At 37.0% G+C, this 18,945-nt stretch overlaps 1 protein-coding gene across 3 annotated transcripts in view; it reads left to right on the top strand.

Annotated features, from left to right (window-relative positions):
* The window catches only part of USP6NL (USP6 N-terminal like), a 97,728-nt gene that overhangs the window by 63,863 nt on the left and 14,920 nt on the right, over positions 1-18,945 (top strand). For all 3 annotated transcript variants that reach the window (XM_026033273.1, XM_026033271.1, XM_026033272.1), the window contains 7 exons: positions 5,280-5,387; positions 7,873-7,982; positions 10,484-10,532; positions 12,887-13,007; positions 16,181-16,275; positions 18,151-18,216; positions 18,336-18,435. In XM_026033273.1, the coding sequence (XP_025889058.1) occupies positions 5,280-5,387; positions 7,873-7,982; positions 10,484-10,532; positions 12,887-13,007; positions 16,181-16,275; positions 18,151-18,216; positions 18,336-18,435 (649 nt within the window). The remainder of the gene's footprint in view (positions 1-5,279; positions 5,388-7,872; positions 7,983-10,483; positions 10,533-12,886; positions 13,008-16,180; positions 16,276-18,150; positions 18,217-18,335; positions 18,436-18,945) is intronic.

Below are 18,945 nucleotides of genomic sequence, written 5' to 3'. Positions count from 1 at the left end.
ACTTTTTTTGGTCCCCAGGTTTACTGAGCTGCCTAGGAGAGCTTTTCAGCCATGGTTCAGTGAAAACTGCCTTAAATAACTCTCCAAGGAAACTGATTAGTCATAAAATGGAGCATGTAGTTTGATGTTTAAATTATCTTTGCTGGCAGGCATGATATTTTGGGATACTTGAAGATACGTGGTTGATTTGTTAAAAGGAGAAGTTGTAACAAGGAAGTTTTCAACTAACAAGTATGGGAGGCCTTTTCTGGTTGTTGTTGTTGTTTTTCACTCCTCCTTGGAATAGTTCTGTTATTTTGTGAATAACATGCCATGCAGCATTCCTATTGTTCGGAGGCTTGAAATTTTTGATGATATGAATGGGATCTACTTATGAATAAGATGCTTCATCTTGATGRGCTTCTTTTTTTCAGTAGGGAAGGCCTGTTTAACTCTGCTTTATCCCTGAAACATTGTGGCAGCTGCTCAAAATACCTTAGAGTACTATGACATTTCTTGATTAGAAAAGAGGAATCAAAGGATTTTTTTTTTTTTTTGTAAAGGTACACCTAGAGTTTAAGTAGATGAATTGCTGTTAATTATCTWAAAGATGCTTTTGGGATCTTCAGATACAGAACTTTTTTTATTATCTTGTTTAAAATAAAAAACAGCAAATGATGGTGTGTGGGTAAATGTAGAAGCCCGGTTTTATAAGGTATGTCAGTGAGTGATAAGTGTGCTCACTTGCTTTAAAGAGTAGGTAGGACTTTTCATGCAAGTAGTTTATTTGCTGGAAATATAGTCTTGATCATCTTAAAACTGGTAGTAAATATAATAGAGAATTTTGGTTAGGGAAAGACTTAATAGAGAGATTAGTTTCCCCACACTGACTTTGGATGAGATTTTTGTAACTATTCCTGCTCGGGCTATTCAGTGCTTAATGCATGAGGTGGGAGGTTCTCAGATTCGAGTAATGGGGCTTAAATCTTGCATTTTTTTCCCTCCCAGTTTTTTTTTGTTGATGCTGTCTGGTGCTGTTGGGCCTCCTTTGCTTGAGTGACACATATCATGCATCTCAGTGGTGACSAGTGACAGGACAAGGGACAATGGGTACAAGTTGAAACCCAGGCAGTTTYCTCTCAATGTGAGGAAGAATTTCTTCAGTGTGAGGGTGACAGAGCCCTGGCACAGGCTGCCCAGGGAGGTTGTGGAGTCTCCTTCTCTGGAGATCTTCCAAACCMGCCTRGATGCYGCCCTGTGCCCCGTGCTCTGGGTGTCCCTGCTGGAGCAGGGGGTTCRACTGGGTGATCTCTAGAGGTCCCTTCCAACCTGAACCGTTCTGTGATTTCAGGTCACTGCCTCAGTGACCGGCCTGCAGAGCCACCTTAGTCCTTTGTAGCTCTTCTGTTTCAGTGAATTATTCCCTGCAAAGAGAAAAGACTTCCAAGGGGCAGAGAGAGACCACAATACTTTTTAGCCTGCCAGGCAGGGTGTTTTGCTGAGACATAAGAGATGCTGCAGCTCAAGGAGAGGGAGAATTTTGCTCCTGTCTCCCAGGCTTGTGGCACCTTGTGGCTGCCTTTGCTTTTGACACTTTTAACTTTGTCCTGTGCTTCACTTTGTTAAAAATGCCCAAACTGTGATTGATGTTTCTCTAGGTATTCCTGGGAAACTAGTGAATTCATGTTTTTTTAAATATGAAGCGAATGCATGAAAAAATAATAATTTATTACTCCATTTTTTTCTCACTATTTTAGTTTCTATCCTGTCTGCTTTTATGAAAGTAGAAGTTAAAGGTCATGACACTTCTGGCCGTGTTTCTTGTTGTGGTGAGGGGTGATATGAAGATGACTCATCTTCCCAAACCAAAGGGGTCATCAGACAGCTTGTATAACATCTACTTAATTGCTAAGAGTATTATCACGTGTGACCTTTCAGGGAACACAAGTGGCTCTGCGTTGTGCAAAGAGCCAAGGTCTTCCTCTCTACCCGCTCACATCAGCCCGTTTTACACTGACTTAAACCGAATCATCTGCAGTTCACCAGCCACACAGAAGGTTGCAGAGCAGCTGAGCAGAAGGAGCTTCAGTTAATGTAACAAACCATAGGCTGGACTGTAAACAATGGCAGAAATAATTCAGCATGGACTTTGCTRGGGGCTAGGAAAAATCTTTGCTGCTTGTTGAGCTCTCTTAGAGCACTCAGACTTTAAAAACCAAGGGTGTTTTCCCTATTCGTTCTTGCGTCTTATGTGGTAAGTGAACCAGAACATGGGGTCGAGCCTCAGCCTGTTCCTCCTCCCAGTGGAGAATGAGACAGTATTTTTTTTCACTGTTGTTTGTGGAGAGCCTGGTGATGTTGCTTGGGATTGTACAGAACTCAAAAATAAAGAGATTTTTTCTTATCTCAAAAATGCAGATGAGGGAGGAGGAGAGGAAAGGACCCAAGGATGGAGCAAGTACAAATGTTACACATTACATTCCCATTAGAGTATTTCCACCAAAGTATTTGTCCTTCACTGTCTTCCTTTAGCAATCTGTAACTGAAGCTGTCTGAACAGAGAGGGGAAGGGGGGAGATGATTGGGGTGCCTGGTGTTTGCCAGCTGTGCTGGCACACACAGGGGATGTGCCAAGAAACCTGCTCCACGTTCCTGAGCTTTTCTCAATGTCTGTGTTGAACAGATCTGTTTTGCATGTTCTGTTTCTTATATGTGATCCACGGCAGCTAGGAACCTCTAAAGGCAGCAGCTTTTATGGACATTCTTTCCTTTCCTTATGAATATACTTTCCTATAGAACTTCAGATTTTAATCTTATGTTTCTCATCACTGATTTCTTTGTCTTTGAGGTGGCCAACTTCTGCTTGTGTGCAGTTCTGGACATAAAAGAAAGTTTTGCTTTCAAGAAAGCCAGTTTCATGTCTCCAGGTAGCAAGAATGGCAGTGCCCACCCTTCAGACCAGCACTGTGTAATAGTGGCCCTGTTTTTTGGCTGTGAACCAGTTGAACATCAAAGATTGGGGAAGGGGAGGCCATAAATCTCCCATATTTTCATATGGAGGCTGCACTGAATGTTGGACTGTATGGGATTTGTTATTTGAGATGACAACTAGTATTTATTTGAAATATTCCCAATCTGAGTGTTTTGGTTTGTTTTGTAAGCTTTTAAAGAATGAATTTCATACAGCATCTTCTTTGATTTTGGGTTGTTCGATTTGCACATCCAGCTTCTTCTCAAGCGTGTAGCTCCTCAAGCTCCTTTTTGCTCCTTTGGAATTTTAGAAGGGCACATCTTTCTATGGTGTCTTTGTCATTGTTTGTGTGATAGTCTGGGACATGAAAGACTTTGTTGTCAAGTTGCAGTTATGTCCTGTATAGATAGCAGACTCTAGCCAGGCTCTTCCTTTAAAGACTGAAATTGTTATTGGGAATGCACTATTGCTATACACTGTGGGTCTGAAAAACTTAAAGAAAACTTAAAATTGATTAGGACCTCTCATTCTTTCTAGTTAGCTTGCTAAACCTTAGTTACTAACCAAAGTTTAGAAAATTTGGAGATTTGACTCATTTTCGTTCCAGGACACACAACCAACACTATCTCTTTGCAGAMCGACACTCCTGTAGCTGCTGTTTCATGGCTTTCAAATGACAGAATTATCCTCTMTCACAACCTTTATCAGTGCATTTGGGTTGAAAAAAGAGTGGTATTTTCTGTATGAGCTGAAGTCTGGATATACAGCTRTAGAAGCTTTCTCCTTGGACAGGAGAAACCTATGCAGACATAACTGTGTACATATTAAAATGACTGAAGTTTTTTGTACGTAGGTCATCTTAATAGTATTAAATGCAGCAARGTTTTCTTAGGCAGTACCTTGAACATTGTCTTTCTGTGGCTAAGCAGTGTGACAGCCTCTGGGTTTGCTGTAGCATCTTGTGAGTTAAGAATTTTGGCTTGAAAGAGGACACAAAAAATACCATGTTTCTTCTGCAGGCTTTATTTGTATGCTGCTGTACACTGTGTTCCCATTAAAGGGCCCTCAAAATACTTGGGAAAAGATCACATATCCTAAAATCCAGACGGTGTGCTTTGAAGATGGCCTAAGCAGCATGAGGTTTACCAATACAGTTACTGAGTGTTCATTAATCTTCCCAAACTGGCAAACGGGTCTATCTAATGATGTCTCTGTGCCATCATTAAAATAATAGTAAAAGCAGAGCTTCAGAAAGCTTCTTTATTAGAGTTCTCTGCTTTTGCCTTTTCTAGCTATGTCTTGAGATTCTTTTTCTTTTTCTTTTTCTTTTTCTTTTTCTTTTTCTTTTTCTTTTTCTTTTTCTTTTTCTTTTTCTTTTTCTTTTTCTTTTTCTTTTTCTTTGGTTGACCTGAGCTTTTGCTTGCCTTGAATCTCTGCCGGTCCTTTAAAGCCAGGATTAAGACAACTAGTCCTTTTTTTCTCTCTTTAGATGATCTGTGTGCTTTGCAGAGATGCAAATTGGAGAAGAACCAAGGAAGGCAACTGCTTTAGTCTTGATATGTATTTATTTATCTTTTCAAGGAAGCCCCATGAGAAGCAAAGCAGTAAATCGGAGCACAAGAGCAGGGACGTGTCCRAGGCAGTACTTGCATCTATAGATAGATACAGCTATAGGTACAGCTAGATATAGATAAGGCTACTTCCTCCAGAGTGCACAAGTCCTCAGTTGTCCCCCTTCAGACCCATTTCTAATACCAGATTTGTGTATCAGAATACATGGGTTATGAAACGGGAATTTTCTATTTTACAGCAAAAAAAGTTACGTATAATGGTGTTAGGCTATTCATAGCTATGAAATCTTTTCCAAATTGTTTTAATACAAATATGTCCTAATGTGCATTTAGGAAAAATACATTAAAATATGCTGTGAAATATTTGCCTGAGATGTGGCATTTTGGGGTGCTCTGTGTACATGCACTGCAGTGTTGCAGTTTACAAGAATTCGGCCTTGTTGCTGTTAAGCTCCAAAGCTCTATGCGATGTTACCTGTTGCCTTTTGCCATCCCCGTGTATCGTTCATAATTATGCTGAGCTATCTGTGGCTTCCTCCRGAAATTTGTGCTGCTGTAATTTTTTTTGTATGTGAAATATCAAATTCAAAGCCCTCATTCCTCTATTTGTAGAGCAAATGTTAAACAGCGGAGATGATACAATTTTGATAGGCCATTCTGCTTGTACAACTTATATAATTGCCTTTTCCTCCGTAGGTCACTGTTTCTTTAGTTCAGCACTGGGTAACTTGTACTGCAATTATCTTTTCTTTTTACAGTTTCATAGGAGAATTTATAAAGGCATCCCGCTGCAATTCAGAGGGCAGGTCTGGTCCTTGCTACTTGATGTTCCTAAAATGAAAGAAGAAACAAAAGACCTTTATAATGTGAGTTTGCAGAATTTCCACTTAATATTAAAATTAAGAATTTTAAATGTTTAGACTGTAGGTTTTATTAAACTTTTGTTATTACATGGCATGGAAGAAGGATTAGAATATACATTTARCCTGACTGTTATTAGCTAGGGGAAAAAAAAAAGGCCATATCTTTGCAAAATACTTTACCAGCTTCTTTTTTTCAATCTGTAATTAATTAAATTTTGTCTTTCTTTTCCGTTTCTTCTACCACCCTGAAATCCTTGCCAAAGTCCTCTTAAAAGCGAAGCTGAACAAAGCAGGACAAAACCCCTTTCTCAGCAAGAAGACAGAAACCTCTGAAACTACAGCTGTTCCTTGAGAAATTTCTATTAAGGAAGCACCATATTAGCTGAAAACCAGTAAAAGGAGCTCTAGTATTTTTAGAGGGTTGATGCCTTATTAATCTTGTAGAAGCTGAGGTGGCCCTGCTGGCACAAACTGATGATCTTTCTGGCATCTCATCCCCAAAAGGAACTCAGATACTCATTGCAAAGTGCTGCTTGTTCAGTTACTCCAAGGTGCAGCTCCACGAAATGCCACAGACCTAAATTGACCGCTTAAATAAATCTACTTAAATATAAAGAAAATTTTTGGGAGGATATCCTCCTGTAATGCCCTGGGCAATAAATCCCGCTACCCCTCTCTGAATTATTCTGTTCCTTAATTTATTTGTTTTCCCACTAATTCCAGTGTTTTTGTGGGAGTTAGTAGATCTGCCTGCCTTCAGAGCTCAACTCCATAAATCCATAAATGCAGAATAAGATTCATGTGCAGGATGATAAGTTAGGTAGAAGAGGAATTAAATCCTTTAAAACTCTTTTTTTTTTCCTTTCCCTCAGTGCTAAGGGGTAACAGGCAGAAGGTAAGAGATAGGTAATTTAGTATTGTAGAGTATCTGAATCTTTCCCCACTGGAATTTCAATGCTCACAGGATTTTAAGAAATAATGCCCAGAGTTTCAAAGAAATGCGTTGCTGGTTTGGTTTTGACATTTTTAATAGCATTTTTCAGGAGCTGAGGCTTTGGATCYGAGTAGGCAGGGTAGCTCATAGAGTCGTGAAAGAAGATGGATGTTGGCAGGGATGTTATCTAAATTTTTTTGTCCCTGTGGTCTTCCTCCTGAATTATTTATCACTCTTTAGTCTGACAGCCTGCTCTTTCTGACTATTATATTTTGTTTAACTTCATAAGTAAGTCTAGAGGCACATCCTAAAAGGATAAAATGAAGTTTGTGCTGAATAATGTAGCTGTGGGGAAGAATATGGAGTTAAACTACAAGCCTTTAAAATTACGTGAATTCATCTTCAGAGATTATTAATGCCATCTAGTGCTCAATGCAGAAAAAAAAAAAAGGGCTTTGTAGTGAAATAAGGAGGTAAAAAGAGTTTTGTCCATCACTTCCGTGCTTGTTCATGTTATTTATGTGCAATAAGCTCATTTAATTGCTCTCCATTTTTCCCATTTGGTGAAGTGGCATTAAAACACTCCGTTATGAATCTCACGTAGGAGTTGTGCATTCTGAAGTAAGAAGAGGAAGAGATGCTTTTGCTCTAGGTGAAACTCACTGCACATGTCAAGAGCTTCTTGCACTTCTCCATGCAAGGCATTTATTAATCTATTCTTAATCGTCTTTGTTATTAATCTTCTTAATCTTCATCATTATGCCTACTCAGATGTACTGTTTTTAAAATACTGTGTTTCACCTGGTTAGGATTGCCTTGCAAATTCAGCCTTTAGCGACAAAAAATGAGAATAAGTGTATGAATGTGAAGGTAAAAATATTGTTAATGTAAAAAGAATAAGGTGGCAGTCCAGCCCAGGCAGGCTTTCTAAAGTAGGCAAAGTTAAATTTAATTAGAGAACTTTTAAAAAGTGATAAAATGAAGTTATGCTACCACCGAATTGGATTAGAGAAGAAAGTTGAGGGAAATGACTAGAGAAATGTCCAGTTATTGTCTAAGCTTAGGAAGAAAATAGAAAAATAGAAAAGAGCAGCTAAGTACTTCTGCTTAAGAAAAATGGACAAGAAAAATGTGAAATCCACAGTGATAATTTGTTAAAAGTCCAGTCTGGAGCAAATACATTCTAGAAACTTGTTCCTCAATAACAGAATTTCCCTTTTGTCTTCCTGCCGTCAKGTACCTACATGAAAAATGGCCAAAAAAAAATTTTGAAATGCAGAAATATGGCCTTGAATATGGGTAGTGAATGATATAATACAAAATGTATACTGTAGGGTTGTTTTTTAACATCTATACTGCATGAACATATGTCTGATTGTACATGTGTGTCTACATATACACATCTTGGAAATGAAAATTGTTGTTTTGTTAGTTGCCATTGTTCTGAATCCTGAGATGGCAGAGGCTTTAGTCTAGATATAAGCTCMGGTAGGTTTCTCATATTTTAGAACTCATAATTGTAAACTTAATTTCTGTTCCTTCCTGTTTTCCCAGAAATTGAAGTGTGAAGCACGAGGGTCTTCGCCAGATATTAGACAAATTGATCTCGATGTAAATCGAACATATAGGGATCATATCATGTTCAGAGACAGATATGGTGTTAAGTAAGTAACTTAAAAGTTATTTATTTATCTTAAAATTGGCTTCTGACCTATATGAAACCTCTTTGATMTGTCCAAGCACACCGAATGTACACTTTATATTTTTCAAAGCAAAACAATGTATGTGTGATAATTACTTTTATTACTGCAAAAACAAGTATTTATTTGTAGGAAACYCATTTTCCTTAACTATATGCTGTAGTCATTAGCATTCTAATGAAAAACACTTCTAAAGTGYTCTCCTCTTGTTGTGAAATTTATTRAAGCCAACAAAGTCTCAATTATTGTACATGCAACAAACAGAAATACCAAGTTATTGAATTAATTAATTGAGATTAATTACACTACTTCCTGCATTTAACTGTTTTGAGACAGAACAACCTTTCACATCTCTAATACCTTTTACTTTCCCAGATATTTTACTCTTCCTCTGGATTTTTATATTCCTTCCCTCCTAATTTCTATTTAGGAACCAAATAAAACAGTACTTTTAGATAGGAGCACTTAATTATTTACAAATATAAGCTGTAATGCTATTTTTTTTCTCAAAATATTTTTTGCTATCATTGCATGAGGAATATTAAGCAGCTATCATCTTCAAAATGCGTGATAGTGAAATAAGAGGCAATACAAACAGGAGCATTGTTGCTAGCTCGCAGCATCAGCACCCTGCTGAGATGAATAGGGTGTTTCTTCCCCTTCTCTGAGTGTATTAATTCAGTTTTTAATCTTCTTTTCTTTCCAAGGCAGATTCAACTGTAATCTGCCATTTTTAAAAAGCTGTCCTCAGAGAGCTTTAACATGATGATAAACATTTTCTTGTATCATTCTTTGAGGAAGTTTGCAGACAAATTATAATTATTATATTTGCCCGCAGACTTTGCTGTGAGCAGAAGCTCTCCACCCTCACCAGGTTGGCATTAACACAGCTCCCATCCCGTGGAGCAAACACACCTGCAGAGTCCATGTGAAAGCCTTTGGCTGCAGAAAGCACTTCTGCCCTTGGAATAGTTTGTGGACTTGCTCTACATGTGCTGCATATTTCTAGTGATGCCTTGACGCAAATTCAAAAGTCATTTGGCATATCAATGAAATGAAGTCTAGTTGTTTTTGTCCCTCAGGATAATCAATAGCTTGGTTGGCTTTTCAGTAGTCAGTGCTTTGAAAGATTTGTTCTTTTCTAGGTCTTTAGAGATATCACCCAGTGTAAATAGTACTAAAATTACCACTGCTTTATGAAGCTGAATGTGAGTGAGGTCGCGCTGTTTCATGTGATCAACATTCCCCTTTTGGAAGATGTAAAAGGTTCCCCTGCTATTTGGTCCTAATTGTATCTCGGTTTGTCCTTGTAAAATAAGACCAAAGCCCAATGTACTGCCTTTACTTTACACTTTGGTTACTGAAGAATGATTAAACTCCAATTTCTGCAAAAGTGTAGGGGAAAATGCCATAATTTGGGCTCTTCAGTAAAAAATCTCCAAGGTGCATCCTCTTCCCAGTAGAAAATGTGCAGCTTTTTGCTTATACTTTCTTTTTTTTCCAACCTGCTGTYGGCTATTTCTGTACATTTAGATTAGCACTAGGCAGAGGGAATTTCATAGGTCACGAGGGACAGCAGGTAAAACTCAACAGACAAATTTTAGCAGTTTAAGATGTGGTTCAAACTGGCATTCACATCCCCAAATTCTCTCCCCCAAGAAATGTCAGAAAGGTGTGAGTTTAAAAACTCATTTGGGAGCTCTGCACGGATATATAGTTGTCATTACTTATGTCCCAACATGGAGAGAACAGAATCTATATAGACATTTAGTCCTACTGCCTTCACAAATTAGGATTCCTACAAGATAAGGCAGACTTTTCAAGGAAAGGAAAGAACCTCCAAGTCTTTAAAGCTGTTTAAATGTAGTAAATCTGAAGGTACATACAGAGGTCATTGTACTCTGGAGGACTGAGCTTGGATGGAGAGTCAGAGTTGATGTTGCTTCCGTTTGACAGTAGCAGTCAGTTAGGGTATTAAAAGCAGACTTTGATTTGGATGCCCAGATTAAGACACCTTTGAGGATGCTTTGTATATGTTACCTCTTCCATGTCTCTCTTTGAAATTAATAACAACTGTTAGTGTTCTACAAACTCAGACATCTGCTCTGCGGTGCTGAACGCTTTTCACTCTGAATAAATCGGCTTGAGATGTGGYCTAGCCCGTGTTTCACATTCTCTGTCTGTAAAAACGATGGTCTGTCACCACTGCCTTCTCACAGCATTATAAGTATTTTTTTGAACTTTTTAAAATGTAAAACAGCAGAAAAATGCTAAGTGTCATTAGTCAATTATAAATCAGAGGTGCAGCATCCATGTAAAGTGTTTTTCCTACTTAGCACTATAGAAGTTAAATCGGAGAAACAGATTCCCAAAATATAGCTCAGTATGTTTATGCTTGTCTGCTAAAAAAAAAAAACCCACCCCAAATATTACATTATATTTCTTTTCTGCTGTTATTTCTCCAGGCAACAGTCTTTATTCCATGTTTTAGCTGCATATTCCATGTACAATACGGTAAGTCATGCAGTTCTTTTTACTGAAATGTGGTTATTCTGAATATGCTGTAAGATAATGCTGCAATTCTGTATCCTGTTTGCCCCTCCCAAAAAAGAACATTTCATAGAGTTTTTGAAGCTTTTAAAGAAATAAGTGGTTTGTTGTTGTCATGTTTTGAGCCGCTGAAGTTTTAACTGAAGTTAAAAAATAAAGYAAGGCATCTTGATTGTGAGTATCTAGTTTTATTGAACATGCAGGACTGTGCATACAGTTCAACTGAAATTAAATTTAGAGGCTAATGAGAGCAGTGAATTTGTGCTGGGCTTGAGTTTTCTACTGCTGACATTTTTTTCTATTTTTATTATATGCCTCCCGCTAAGTTCATCTTTATGATGGGGGGAAAACACACAGCAGAAGGATGCACATTGGAGTAAACGGGCACATTTTGCAATTTGGAGGGTTCTAACAAGCTGAAAATAATTCTAAGGTTGAGTCTTCTGAACTTAAGCTCTCATTTAGAAATGCTCCTGTATGTACATTTAAGTATATTCCGRTAATAAAGCTAGTCCTGGTCCACAGTAAACTTTGAGGCCTGGAACATCTGCCCTATGAGCAAAGGCAGAGGGAGCTGGGCCTGTTCAGCCTGGAGAAGAGAAGGCTGAGGGGGGACCTGATCAGCGTGTATAAATACCTCAAGGGAGGGAGGGAGGAGGAGGTGGCCGGCCTCTTTTCAATGGTGGCCACTGATGGGACTATAAGAAACAACCAAAAGCTGAAGCACCAAAAGTTCCACAGGAACTTMAGGAAAAATTTCTTGATAGTGAGGGTGACAGAGCACTGGAACAGGCTGCCCAGAGAGGTCGTGGAGTCTCCTTCTTTGGAGATCTTCAAAACACGCTCAGATGCAGCCCTGTGCCACGTGCTCTAGGTGACCCTGTGTGAGCAGGGGAGWTGGGCTAGATGACCTCTAAAGATCCCTTCCAACCTTAAGGATTCTGTGATTCTGTGGTCTTGGATGCAGAATGAGGATTTCTTGAATTGGAGTTTCTAGACTTGATTCTAGATTCTTGGGGGTTAGAACCTGCTGCAGTTTGTCATGTCTCTTGGCTACTTGCTAAAAATAGAAGAAACAGAAGAGCTGTAATGTCCACAGCTATGTTTTTACACACTATTCTCTCATTAAATTTACCCACTTAGGTATTTTTATAGATATGTCATTTTGCATTCATTAGTAAATGACATCACATATTTTTATTGAATTCTGTGAATTTTAAAATATGTGAAATAAAGGGTGAACTCTTTGCAATTTGAAGGCTAAGTACTCATTCAAATGAGGTACCGCTTTCCTTCATTTTCAGCGTTCTAGAAAATGTAGATAAATTTTCTTTCCTGTTTTAGTTCTGTCTCTTCACGTTTTTTTGGCCCGTGAGAGAGTTTGCACTTCTCTTTTTAAGGCATGGAATATATTTTCTTTTACTTAATATGTTGTCTGGCTTTTTATTGTGAGCTGCCTTGAAACATATTGAGAAATACAACACTGGATCTTCAGGCAACTTCTGTAGGACATTGGATTAAATAATAATTCCAAATTGCATGAAAAATATTAGTCAACTGCTGCTGTACAAAAGATGGGAAGAATGAAGGGAATTGTTTTATTTAGCATTTATKTTGCATTTTTCTTCTCAATGTAGTGCAAAGTGTTAAGTGCTTTGGTTTTGTTTCTAGAGAACTAATCTAGAGATTAGTTCTACTAATAACTTTTAAATCTGAAAACATCCCTCACCAATTAATTCATTGTCCCATAATATCGTATTGTGTCCTCTGAGCAGTTGAATGATAGAAGTTGACTGTCCTGCCATCAGAGTTAAAGTTAATACAAAGATGACACGTATTTGGTTTTGGAACATGAGGTTTTTTTTGTTCCCTRGCATATTTGTTGCATGTGATTGCTATGTGCTGCTGTCCTTGGGCAGGTTCATAGCTAGAGATTCAAAACTCCCACATTTATCAAGTGGTCTCTATACTGTTAGAAAATACTAACCCGAAACTAAGCGGGGAAAAAGCAACCATTTGAGGCTAAGATCAGGTAGTTATTTGACATTATTTATATCAGCAAAGATGTTGGGTTTCAGTGGAGAATTATAATGTACAATCAAACTTCCAGGTACTTTTCAGATGGAGTACAGTGCATCATTTGTGCTGTCTGGGAATAWTTCATATTTTTAAAATGTCTATTGTTATATATGTATATATGTCTGTTATTAGTGTCTAATAGAGAGCTTATGCTATGCAGACAGAAAAAAACAGCTGGTGAGTAAGAGTGTTTTGGTTTTTTTCTCATCATTTGAATATTTTCATTGTCTAATCTGCAGGAGGTTGGATACTGTCAGGGAATGAGCCAAATTACAGCTTTGCTTCTTATGTACATGAATGAAGAAGATGCCTTCTGGGCCTTGGTAAAGCTTCTCTCGAGCCCAAAGCACGCTATGCATGGTATGGAACTTCACATAGCACGTGTTAGGTTGCAACCTGCKCTGTTTATTGTAATTATTTGAAAATAGGGCTGCGCTATTTTGGTATTTATTTCTAAAATAAGACATAATAGGAGCTTTACAGCTTCCACTTACAGTAGGGGCTGTTGGATTTTACTGGAACTCAACCATTACTGCAAGTTTTCAGGGAATTCTTAATGAAAAGCAGATGTTTCATTTCCCCTTAATCTGTCATAAATAGCCACTTGAAAGCTGCTTCTGTAGACATCTATATAGCAAGTGGAAACTTAATGTTGAATGTGTTAAATAATGTTGTGTCTCTGCTATCACTTAGCAGGAAGGGAGTCCGAAGTAAACAACAGATACTGGATTGAGGGATTAGCTTTGAGTTTCTTGGTTGTAGCTCTGCCTCAGACAGAATTTCCTTCTTTCAGTCTAGTTACTTTTGTATTGCTGCTTCTCTATTTCCATTTTAAGTTTAGTGTGATCTGTAGATATTCTGCTCCCCTAGTGATGAAACAGCTCCAAGAATTCCAGCTTCTTCTGTAGTTGTTAATGGGGTCGTTATTCAGAAGAGCTGCTGTTCTTGGAAGCCTGAAAAAGTAAATATTATCTTGAAGTAAGTATATGAATGACTTCAATTTTAAGGCTTTTCAGTAAATTTCCAGCAGATTCTGGTTCTTTTTTCCCTAATTTAGACTTCCACATACTTTGGTAACTCCCTCCCCTGATTTTTCAGTCTTTCTGGATGTTTTGTCCCCAATACAGTGCACGACTTGGTTATTTTTCTGCTTGTACTTCCTCAAATCAAAGTTTTGGACAAAACAGTATTGTCTGACAGGGGATAATAATAGCTTCTATTATGAAAATTGTTTCTATACTGTAGGGAATGGCTAGGTACAGTAGTAATTTAACAATATTTTCAAAATTATAATATCCCTACTGGATTAGATATGGTGGTATTGTATAGATGCAGTAGTATCATGATTTTTTTGTTTATTTACAAACTTTAAAAAGACCTTTGAGTGCTTTAAACCTTCAGTGCTCAGTCTTTCTGGCTGATCCTGTCACATTTCAGACCAGCTGGGTGATGAAAGAGGGAGCTTTGAGAGGCCAAGAGACTGGATCACTCAATTTACAGACCGCATGAAGCATCATGCATTGGTTTCATGCACACATCCAAGCTGGCCTTGCAGCATTCTTAAAGGAAGTTTCCTTTTATAGATAATGCTGACAAGCGTAATTATAAAGCAAATGAATGCTGCTTCTCACCTGTGATTTAAGTATTARTAACCTAATCTAAGGTCCTGCCTTCAACAGAAGACTGAACCAGGTAATCTCCTGAAGCTGCTTCTAACCTAGCCTTTCTGTGACTGTGGTTTGTGGCACMATGCAGCATTACTGGAAATATCACTCTAGAGAGTGGGAGGGTAGCTTAAAAATTGACTTACCTGGTACTCCTTAAAGCCTAAACCATTTAGATTCCAAATTGCTGCTATTCTTAAAAAAAAAAAAAAACTTTTGTTATCCAGCTTGATGCCAGTCAGTGTCAGATGCTCTCCAAAATGAATGACTGCCTATAAAAATTACACGATGGGCCAAATAGTTAAATAAGAAAGGTACTGACAAGAATAGGATAGTTAAAAGTTCCTCCCTGCAGACCAAGTTCTTCATCTTTTTTTTCTTCTTTTTTTTTTTTCCTCCTCTGTCTGTGATCTAGACACCTGGAATATTTTTTAGAGGGACAAACACATGCATCCCAAACAGATATATAGTCAGATTAATCTCTGCTATACCATTTGAAAGCGAGGGATGAATTTGGCCTTTGGATGGCTCATATTTTATGTATCACATGAAGTCTGTAAATGACAAAATACACATAACTGACCCTGAAAGTGGTCTAGGGTTTTGAAAGCTCTTTCCTTTGGGATCTTTTTAATCTTAAAAAAAAAATAAAGATAATGAGTTGACATATGGGAATTGAACGAGCTACTTTCTGTGGAGAAAGCACCTTTGAACTTGTTATTAATGATGGCTGATTAGCTGTAGTTTTTCACTGTTTACATCTAACAGCCACTTTCCCGTCCTCTTGGTATTTTAAGGAAGAGATTTCAAGCAAGAGATGCTTCAGCTCATTTATCCTTAAGTTTAGTGTTCTGGTTTGGGGGTCACCCTGATTTCTTCCATGCGAAATATAACTTTCTCTTAGCGTGAGCTTATCTTCTCTGAACATTTAAGCAAACAAGCAAAAAACCAAAACATGATAATTGTTTGCCCTACAAATTCGCCATTTTCTGCTTCTGTTGTGTTTAAAAATAAGTTTATTAGTATTTCTTAGGTCTCCCATAAGTTTTAGGGGGAGATTTGCTTTCTAGCATTTTGATATTTAATCTGCCAGCGTTTGATCACTTCAGCTTTTCTCATCTGAACGCAGCTTAAGCTTTTTGAAGGATCTTCTTTGAATGCTCTCTTATCCTGCTGTGTAGCTATGCTTGCCTGCATACACATTTCTCACATTTTTTGACTGATTAAGCATCTGCTTTTCTTTTTTTTTTAAAACTCTACAGAAAACTCAAATGGGAGGGGATCTTAGTCCTTTCCTTTTCAAGTGTGTTATCAGTGAAACTGCTAAAGATTTTATATATATCCTTAAATTCAATTCTGTAAGCTCTCTGTTATTACTTTGTATCGTCTGTTCATAGTAGTTGGTCTTGAGAGAATAATCCTCTTATTCATCTTTCTTCATGGTCTTTTCTTCAGTGCAGATGGTTCTAGGAGCTGTCTGTGTTCTCTGCCTTTCTGTCCTGAATTTGCCAGGCATAATCACAATTCATGTTTTTTGCTTATAAAATATTTAATTGAAAAATGAATAATTTTCAATCTGGTTTCCACATCCTCTTATAGTGAGGCAGGCTAATGTAGGTTTGATGTAACTGYGGTTACCTACCATTACTAATCTAAAAATAGACGTTAATGGAAAGTATTGATGTTTTATTAGTCATTAGGACAGGAGAATATGTGTGTTCTTACAYGAGCTTAATAGCATTGTTATGAAAATCTGTTCAGATCCAGTGATCTTTAGAAGGATCATGTTCTCAGTGCTCTGAAAGTTTTTTTAAAATACCGTTAATTTATGGTKCATACATGTGTTACATGGTCACCTTCTTTTCCTAGGTTTTTTTATTCCGGGTTTTCCAAAACTGTTGAGGTTTCAAGAACATCATGACAAAATACTGAAAAAATTTTTGTCAAAGCTTAAGCAACATTTGGTAAGTATTTCTAACACAGTAGAAGCAGTAGTAACCTGCAGGCTGCTACCTTGGATCAGTTTAGTTACCCCASTAGGTTAACCTAATTAATTATCTTCAAGTAATTGTGTGTGTCACCTTGACCTCCGAATTAAGGGGAAAATACAGGTCTTCTGCTTGGTTTTGTGCAGAGTAAACTGCTTGAAAACATTTTATCAAGAATATATCACATAAAGACTCCTATGCCTTGTCTGTGAACAGAGATGCCTTTGCAACCAACTCGTTTTAATCTCTATTTTAAAAGCAACAATTAAGAGACCAGTGGAAGGTCTTTTTAAAATTTGATCATACTCATCAGCATTTGCTCAAAGATAAAATACTGAGTGTTATTTCGCATAAATTTCTTAAACAAGAAATTACTCTTTCTTTTTGTTAATTTTGGTTATATTTATTCTAAGCAACAAACASCAGCTGTATTTTATTTTCCTAATGGTAGTAGTATGCTGTTGTAACATAGTCGACAAGAATTTTCTTTAAAAATCACACTGGTTCTGCTAGAATCCCTATTTCTGTGTCTTAAATAGTAGTTAAGAGATGCTTAGTTACTGCAACAGCTTGTAAGAGCTACACCTTGTAGTTGCTTACAAACATTTTTTTTCACAGGAGTATGTTATTCTGTTTAGTATGTTTATCCCCTAGCAAAAACAAAGCAATTTTGGAGCAAACTAGCACCTTGACAATGATGAATTGCTTTTCATGTATGCCTGTTGTATTATAAACTAGAATTTAATGTCTTCTTTGATAACATGCTGTGAAACTTGCTCAAAACAGAATTAGACCTATCTGGTTAGAAAAAAAAACCCTTATATTAAAAGGTCAAGACAAAATTAGCTCTATAAAACAGTCTTCTCCTGTCATATTAAAACAAGAAAGATTTATTAAGTCAGGACCAGTTCTGTAACTGGATTGGATCTGAAATGAAAGTTGTAGATTTATTTTTTTAGGGTAAATGCAAAATGAAAATACTTGAAAAAGAACTGCAAAAGAAGTTGCTTAAATACTTGCAAAATTTAACTGAAATTAAATGCTTTGATAGCACTCTTTTAAAGAGAGCTCTTGGGCACTTTTTGGGGAATGGTATAGAAAAAATCATTATTAAAACTGAAAAGAAGAACAAATTTCTATTTGGAACRTATTAATATTTTGGGGAGAATTAGTTCGGTATCAATAAATGTAATAGAACTATATCTTCTTTTTTCTTTTTTATCAGGGAAAGACCTATTGCATTATATCTTGCTGTTTCAGTAGTGTAATGATCATTCTGTAGGTTAGAAAAATCTCCAAGTAAGGTGCATCATATGGGCCAGGTGGAGACTAAGCCCTGTAGTTACAAATAAAATCCAGATACTATTTTGAGGTCTTGCTTTAAAACAAATTGATTGTCTTAGACCATTTCTGGTACATAAGTATCTGTCACAAAATTGTTTCAACAACTGGYAGCCTTATAAGCAGAGAAAAGAAAGAGCAAAGAGACCCAGGGATCCAGACTCTGGCTATTCCAGAATATAGTTGATTTATTTTATGGAGAGAGGATTTAATTCTTTCCTTTTCATGTCCCAAGAATAAAAGGAAGGTCTAAGATATGTTTCTGTGCTGCTGCATCTTCAAGCACGTATCTCTTAAGATGAAATTGATGAAGAGAAACTATAAAGGAAGGAAATAGCATTTGTTAGTAAAGTAATAGCACTTACTGTAGTTGAATTAGTATGAAATGAAGAATACTCTGGGGTGCTGTGGCCAGAAGATGATTTGATCAGTGAGTAAAATATCTTTCCATGGACAGTGCAGGGTATTCCTACTTTCTTGTGAGTGTCTTTTTTTAACTGTCTTTTACAGGACTCCCAGGAGATTTCCACAAGCTTTTACACAACAAAATGGTTTTTCCAATGTTTCCTTGATCGTGTGAGTATTTTATTTATTTATTTATTTATTTATTTATTTATTTATTTATTTATTTATTTATTTGTAATTGTGGGTTGGAACAAACTGTGTTCACACTGTTGGCTGATTCTCTTTTGCAGACTCCCTTTACATTAAGCCTCAGGATATGGGATATCTACATACTTGAAGGAGAGCGAGTTCTCACTGCTATGTCTTACACAATCCTGAAATTACATCGAAGTAAGAAAATCTCTCAAACATTTTAATACTAAACAGAGATTCAGCTGGTTATGCTCTTATTTTGAGTAGCCCTTTTTTTTGTGAAAATATATTTCTCTCATTTGCTTATTTCGCTTATTTGCTTGTCTAATGAATGTAAGAAACTCATAGAGAAATAGAAGGTTTATTACAGTAAGCTTGTTATTTTAAACATCTACATGAGGTGAGCAGTGTGGCTGATTAAACAATGCTGGTTCTAGAAAATGAGGGAAAAATATTTTAGTTCCATGATTTGGAAATGGCTTGTTAGCCACAACAGGTATTATATTAATGCAAGAGGGAAAAAAAATCCACTAAGAATCCAGAGCCTAAAATGTGTGTCTGGTAGCAGTAAATACCTGGAAGTCTATCAATAAGCAAAGCAGCAGCTAGGAATTATCAGTGTATGTATCTCATTTTGTACCGTTGTTTATCTAAGAATGTAATTCAAATTAAAAAAATTCATAGATTGTTTGGATGGACTTTTCTTCC

Source organism: Nothoprocta perdicaria, unplaced genomic scaffold, assembly GCF_003342845.1.
Source record: "Nothoprocta perdicaria isolate Ctin4 unplaced genomic scaffold, notPer1 scaffold_127, whole genome shotgun sequence".
Classification (NCBI taxonomy): domain Eukaryota; kingdom Metazoa; phylum Chordata; class Aves; order Tinamiformes; family Tinamidae; genus Nothoprocta; species Nothoprocta perdicaria.
The sequence above is the reverse complement of the archived record's forward strand: the minus strand, read 5'-3'. Positions and strand labels throughout refer to the sequence as shown.